Source organism: Gavialis gangeticus, unplaced genomic scaffold, assembly GCF_001723915.1.
Source record: "Gavialis gangeticus isolate Ggan-Ray unplaced genomic scaffold, GavGan_comp1, whole genome shotgun sequence".
In the NCBI taxonomy this organism is placed as follows: domain Eukaryota; kingdom Metazoa; phylum Chordata; order Crocodylia; family Gavialidae; genus Gavialis; species Gavialis gangeticus.
In genome coordinates, this window is record NW_017728992.1 from 182,229,927 (window position 1) to 182,237,331 (window position 7,405).

At 43.6% G+C, this 7,405-nt stretch overlaps 1 protein-coding gene across 1 annotated transcript in view; it reads left to right on the forward strand.

Moving 5' to 3' along the window:
• The window catches only part of MTBP (MDM2 binding protein), a 133,236-nt gene that overhangs the window by 90,803 nt on the left and 35,028 nt on the right, over nt 1-7,405 (forward strand). Inside the window, exons 13-16 of the mRNA XM_019528112.1 lie at nt 49-168; nt 2,254-2,367; nt 3,688-3,852; nt 6,547-6,640. Coding sequence (XP_019383657.1) covers nt 49-168; nt 2,254-2,367; nt 3,688-3,852; nt 6,547-6,640 — 493 coding nt within the window. The remainder of the gene's footprint in view (nt 1-48; nt 169-2,253; nt 2,368-3,687; nt 3,853-6,546; nt 6,641-7,405) is intronic.

The following is a 7,405-nucleotide window of genomic DNA, read 5'->3' on the forward strand; positions in this document are numbered from 1 at the left end:
AAGTTGAACTGAAAGGAGAATTTTGCCAATATTATTTCTTGGTACAAGGCAATGGCTTTGGAGGCTGTAAAGCAACCATGATTCGTTCAGCCAATCAGATTAATGGATTAGCAACTCTTGCTGTAATAAATGGAAAGCTAAAGACAAATGCAGAAGAAACAGACTCAAGTAAGATTTAACTGGTTTTTGAGAGTGTTTGAAGGCAGCTAGTGCTGTTTGATGCATTGTAGGTGCAGGTTTACATTAGTTCAGCTAGAAAAAAAAGGGAAATAGGAAATTCTGCTGGTTTGTTTGTTTTGTTTTTCTTATTTTAGCAATATTCTGATATTTTTTAAAAAATGTGATAGAAAAATTCATAGGAACACATTACTTTAAAGTAATCAAGTTAAAATAGTTATGATTTTTTTTAAAGATACCAACACGAAAATTTCAATCCATTACTCTTGAAAGTGAACATGCAAGGAGCTGGAAGGGTTTTTGTTTGTTTTTTTTTGTTTTTGATTTTTAAAGCTACAGTAAGAATATTTAAATCAGATGTTCCAAGTTGTCATGAAATGGCACCAACCCAAATCTAAAATTTATTTACCTAACCTGGCAGGGTGTGGTTGTGATAACATTTCTATAGGCAAAGAGACGCAATGAATTTTGCAAGAGGGCCTTTAGCTGATATTCACATAGAAAAGGAATTGGAGGGCTGCTGCCACACATGTGCATTCTCTCATCATATACTGACACTACCAGATGCAGGTTATGACTGGCTACCTGCTCCATATTTATACTGGTAGGGTAAAGAAAGTGGGGACACAACTGAAAGTCCTTGCTAATAAATTAGGGAAGTTGTTTGTGTTCTTTTCATACATACAGCCCTGCAATAATGTTAACATTAAAGATGTAACTTTAATCTGTAATGGCAAGGGAATACAAAAATAATGATGAATCTGATATTTCATCTATACCATGCTTATTACTATCACATGTAAGATGGATAAAGAATGTCAAATGCATAGAGACCCTGTCAGTCTTCATGCTTGAAAAGGCTTTTCAGCTTTCCATTTTAATTTGCATTTCATTAATTTCCTTTCTTTTATGAGATTTAACCAGACTTTACATTTGAATTCTGGCTTCTTAATATGAAATGTGTAATTATTAGGGGTGCACCAATAAAGATTTTTTTGGGCCAATACTGATGGCCGATTATTAACCAGTCATATCAGCTGATACTGATCCAATTGCCGATATGCAGCCCAGCAGCTTGGAAAACAGCGTCCAGCTGGTAAGTCTGTGAGGGAGAAGGGACATGGGGGAGGGAAGGGGGGTGGAGGTGGGGGCAGATCAAGGCCCCCATGGTTAGGGGGGCAGGGGCAGGCACTTCACAGCTGGGGTGGAGTGCGGGACAGAGCCATGGCTCATTCGGGGGGGCTCCCACCAATGCGCACGCCCCTGAGGAAGGTATGGGGGACATTTGTCCCCCAGATTTGTGCACAGGGCAGGGGCAGGCTGTCCACTGCATGCTTGGGGCTGGAGGCTGTGCCAGCCTTTTCCTAGTGTGGGGGCTGGACCCAAGCTGCACTTGGGAAGGGTGGGGGCAGGCAGCCACTTTTCCAGTGCTGGGAGGAGAAGCTACATGTGTGGGGCTACAGCCACCCCAAAATTCACTGTAGTTCCTCTTCCAGTGCTGCTGCTGCCACCTGCCCCACCCCGGCCCACCCTGAGCACAGCCTGGGCCCAGTCCCACCACCAGGAAGAGGCTGGCACATCTCTGGCCCTGAGCACACAGTGGGCAGCCTGCCCTCGCCCCATGCACAGATCTGGGGGCTACATGGCCCCCATGCCTCCCCCAGGGGTGTGCACAGAGGCTGAAGTCCCTGCCTCAGCCCCCGCCCCTCTCCCTCCCTTATCATGGGGGCCTCGATTTGCCTCCTCCACGCCCCTTCCCCACACAGACTTACCAGCCAGACGCTGCTCTCCAAGCTACTAGACTGCATTCCTGGCTGTATACGTGCTGCAGCTGCATACATTGATGCAGCATTTATTGGTGACATTATAGACCACATCAGCCAGAAAAGCCGATTGTTGATAATGTCAATTTTCCGTTTAATGGTGCTGATACGATATGGAGTAATTATGCTTATGTACTATTATACCTACTTTTATCTTATACAGATAGTTTCTCTTGAGAAACAAATATCTGGGATAGTAACTATATAAGTTAGATGAGACAACCTAAGAATGACTTTCTTATAATCTCTGCAGGCCTTTGTATTGCGGACTTCATCAGGTCTCTTCCACATCTGTGTGGAGAGCAGATTCTACAGAGAGAAAAGAATCTGGCCTCTGTCCAAGCATGTGCCTTGAAGGAATATCTCAGTAAGTATTGGTGAGAATAATGGATTAAGCTGTCACAGGATCTCAAATTAATATACAATAAGGGCATTTTTATTTGGGATTTAATGTGACAATGTTTGTTTTATAAAAACCAGGGAATCAAGTCATTTTGTAAAGAAGGAAGAGAAATATTAATAGTTTTCACTTAAGAAGCACTAGATATACATCTGTCATGACTCATTCCTATGATACCTTTAAAGAGGTTGTAAAAAATGTCAGTTCTGTAGTACTAGACTGATATCAGCTAAATGGTGCTAGAAGATGCTGTCCCAGCGAACTGCTAGCTGGCCAGAGGAGCATACTAAACTGATCTCTGGTGTGTGTACACCAAGGAAATGATTTTGGCAGTAGCACCTGAAATCAGCACTGGTATAAAGATCGTGGTGGAAATGAGGATCTTGAGTACTGCCCTCTAGTGTATAGAGGAGCTCATTAAAAATCCTAGCATCACTATCCATGGACTCTTCTCTTGCTGTTGTTAATTCACTGCACTGCTTGCAGGACATAATTTGTGAGTTATTCCAGAAATTGGGATGGACGTATGTTCTTCCATTCATTTTGCCTTGTACAAGTGCTTGCAACCTGTTTATCCGGAGACAAGTATAACATCTGGACTTTTGACAGCCAGTTCCATAAGGGGTGGGACTATGTGGTTTGTACTTAATGGAGAGGGTTTTACAGACATTTTCACAGTTTTTATTCCTCACTTTGCCCCGCCCCCCAAATTCTTTGTTTCTAGACAGTGGTTTTTCCTGCAATCAATGGCTTTCAAAATACTTTGTTTAGTTTCATACCTGTCTGTGTTAATGAATAGATTTGCTTGTACATTATGTTAACATACGAGTGCTTGTGAAAGAAAGTAAAGCCAGGAAGTTGTATCCCAAGTTTTTAATAAAGTATAATACTTGCTTATTGTCATAAAGGTAATAAAAAAGACTGCTATGAGTACTGCAACAGTACATAGCATCCTTGTTATGGATGCTTGTCAGGGAGCAGTGTATGGACTCGGGAGGGTGTAGCAAGCCCACATGCCTGCATTTTGGAGCTTATACCTGGGTACATGGTACACTGTGGACAGATTTCTGGAAGGCACTGGCAAAGATGATTCAAATGAAACTTCAGGCTCAGTTGCCGGTAAAGGTGGTTGTATCTGCTGCTGTAAGAAACCAGTAACATGTCTCTAAAGCATACAGAACTGGATTTGGGTCAACTTCTTTCTCTCCTGACCAGGTTCTAATCTTTTCTGAGTACTTAGTGATTATGATAGCACATTTGATCTTTCTCTCTCTCTCTCTCCTCCAGAGAGGCAAGAATCAGCCAAAGAGCTTTCTACCATTTCTATTGATGAGCTCAAAACCCTGTTAATACTCATGAGGGAACAGTTTTTCGAGCTGCATAACACCGCCCTTCCAAAAACTCTTTTACATGAAGAAAAAAGCAAACCTAGCATCCATGCAGTGACTTGTGGTGGGTATCTTTATTTAGAAAATTCACCATGCTTTCAAAAAAACTCTCTAACAAATGAAACTTTTTATGTTTTCATATTTCAGTGATACTAAATTACACCTAAAAGAATTCATTCCAAAAGAGAGAAACTGTGGGAAAGAGATATTTTCCAAGTTTTGTACATTCCTGCATCTGTTGTTCTCTCCATTGGATCATCTATGCTTCCAGTTTTGCTGACAAAAATATGACTTTTATACAATACTATAATTTTGCATCTTCTTGTGATTTTAAGATATTCTTGTCTAGCCTTTCCTGTTTGTAGATAGAAGATTTTTACAGTTCTTACATTATGTTTGATTTTGTTTCACACTTTCATTTGATAGCTTTTGTAGTTTTCTGTCTACATAAGTTACTTTTATAGTATGTTTCCTTTAATTCAGGTGTTTAATTCCACAGAAGTGTATGTGCATATGTCTGGGGTGGCCAATACAGTATTGGAACAGCAAGGCTATTGTGTGGAAGCTCTGTAGCCCCATACCATGTCACAGCTTTAAGAAAAGGCCTTCATAGATTCATGTGTGGTATCTGCTTTTGGCATGCCTAACTTTCCTCTTCAGACAGAGAATTAAACTTGCTAAAAACGAATGATTTAAGGCTGTAAGAGGATGCCAGTCTTCTCCAGGTGCAAGCTTTTCACAGAACTCGGAAGGAAGTAACCAGGAACTCATAACACAAAGATACAATTTCTATTAGTTGGCATGTAACTGAAATGAATGGTTTCATTTTTGATATATGTATTTAATAATGTTGCTAACTAGAAGCGCACTGATACATCGGTCTGATTATTGGATCGACACTGGTATAAAGAAAATTGGCTGTATTGGAAATCGGCCCAAAGTGGCCGATAATTTGACCCATAAATGCCCGTGTGTATGCAGCCACAGCGCAGCATGCAGGCAGCAAGGAGCACAGCCTGGCAGCTTGGAGAGCTGTATGCAACTAGTAAGTCTGTTGTGATGGAAGGGATGTGGGGGGGTAGATCAACGCCCCCTGCGGTGAGGGAGGAAGTGGGGCTGGGGCAGGTGGTGGGGTGTGGGGTGGTTCATATGGGGGGTGGGGCTGGAACCAGGGCTGCTCTGGTCTCTTCTCAGCGGGGGCTGGGCTCGGAGCAGGCAGCAGTGGTGGCACTGGGAGGGGGCTGCAGCCACCCCAAATTTCACTGTATTCCTCCCCAACTCCCCCTCCCATTGCCACCACTGCTAGCCTGGCACCACTGCCACCCCTGACACCACCCACATGCTGGGAAGAGCTGGGGCTGCACTGGGTGGGTGGTGGCGGCGCTGGGAGGTGGGGCTATGGCAAAATTTGGGGTGGTTGCACCCTCTCGTATCCCCTCCCAGCACCGCCACCGTCCGCGCCAAGTCCAGCCCCTGATGGGAAGAGCCCGGAGCAGCACCAGCTCCAGCCTGCAGCTGCAGCCCAATGCCCTGCCCTGCCCCGTGCAGATCTGTGGGGCACATGTCCCCTCTCCCCCATGCCCTCCTGGGGTGTGCGCAGGGGTGGGAGCCACCCCACACTCCCCAGACTAGCCACGGCTCCGTCCTGCACCCTGCCCCACCCGGCTGGGCAGCACCTACCCCAGCCTCCCTCCCTCACTGTGGAGGGCATTGATGTGCCCCCCAACTCCCCTGCCATCCCCCATTTCCTTCCACCATAACAGACTTACCAGCTGGATGCAGCTGTATCAGAAATTGGATCAGTATTGGCCAATATGCCTCCTTAAAAATCGACTATCGGTATTGGCCCCCAAAATCTCTATCAGTGCACTGCTATTGCTAATATAAAATATTTAGTCAATACTTTTTTCCCTGTAGATCTAACAGGTTTTTTCTCCAGCATTGCTCATTACAACACTGTGTCTATATGTGCTGACACCATTAATGATTATGAAAACACTGGTGTCAGGATATTTTATCTTGGGACTCCAGATATGTTACTCTCTACTCTGGCTTCCTTCACTTCTCAACCATTTTGCAGAACCCTGGAGACCTGGTTCATTTCCTCAGTGCTCTCTATTCTATCCCACACACGTCTGGCAATGTGGAATGTACTACTTTGAGTTGCTTGTAAAAAAACAAAAAACAAACAAAAAAATCCCAAAAACAAGATGTAGAGGATGTGGAGATCTACTTAGACCCATGGATTCCATGAAAACTACTATTTATGACTTGCAGAGTTAGAAGAGCCCCAGCCTGCTTCTCTGCCAACCCCAATGACTGGAGATAAATTTCATTTTATACATTAGGCTCAGGGCTGATCTGGTGGCCACCTATAAGCTTATCAGGGGTGCTCATCAGGATCTGGGGGAACAACTGTTCACCAGAGCACCCCAAGGGATGACGAGATCGAACAGTCACAAACTCCACTGTGACCGGTTCAGGCTGGACATAAGAAAGAGCTTCTTCAGTGTCCAAGCCCCCAAGGTTTAGAACAGACTGCCACCGGAGGTGGTTCAAGCATCCACTTTGAACGCCTTCAAAACACATTTGGATGCTTATCTTGCTGGGATCCTATGATCCCTGCTGACTTCCTGTCCCTGGGGCGGGGGGCTAGACTCGATGATCCTCCGGGGTCCCTTCCAGCCCAAATGTCTATGAAATCTATGAAATTACTAATAGCTATAGTTTTGTATTCAGCTAACCATCTTTTTTTCAGAATCTGAGCTAATTGGGTCCAATGCTTTGGAGTGGCCGGAAAGAAGTGTTCTTCAGACTATGGAAAATTTTGAAAAAATTAAACAAAAAATGAGGTAAGTATAAGTATCTTCTAATTAGGAATGATTAAGCATCATTCCAGAGGAGCTATCCACGTTCACAGCCGCCTTGTCAGTTCACAGAAAGTATTTAAGGGTCTTGCAGAGCAAAGAGAAATTCATTTGAGACTAACATGAGTTCCCTTTCTGCTACCATTTTGTAAAGGTATTTTAGAGGCATCTCAAGGTGCTTATATCTGATCATTGTTCTGAAGCCTTTTGAAGGAATATAGTTACAAGGTGTCTCATTCCAGTAGCTGCTGTGGTGTAATTCTTGGGTCTCATCTCCCCTTCAGAAATATGCACATGCCCTTCTACAATGGTGTAGTCAGTGGCATAAGCTGTAGATGTGTATGCAGCACAAGGGTTTTTCCTGTCGTCTCACTACAAATAATCACTATTATTATCTTCATGTTTCTTAAGTAAAATCAGTTTCACAGCACTATTTTCAGAGCAGATGAGAATTGACAGCTTTTTAAAATAAACTAGATTTCAGTTTGTGTTGAAATAGATGTTTTCCCACTTCTATTCCTGTGGAGTCCTGCTTTTGCAGACCTATGGCATTGGGTGCTGAAGACAGTCTTAGAATTTGTTTCACATCAGCCTAACATTTCAGTCTAATGGGTCTCTCTGAATCTCTTTGAAACAAGGTCTGTTGTGGGTATTTGACATTTTCCTGGATAAGCTTACACCAGTCAGCAAAATGAGTTATCAGCCACTTAATAGTCTCCAAATTTCCAAAGTCTCTGGGTAACATGGTAT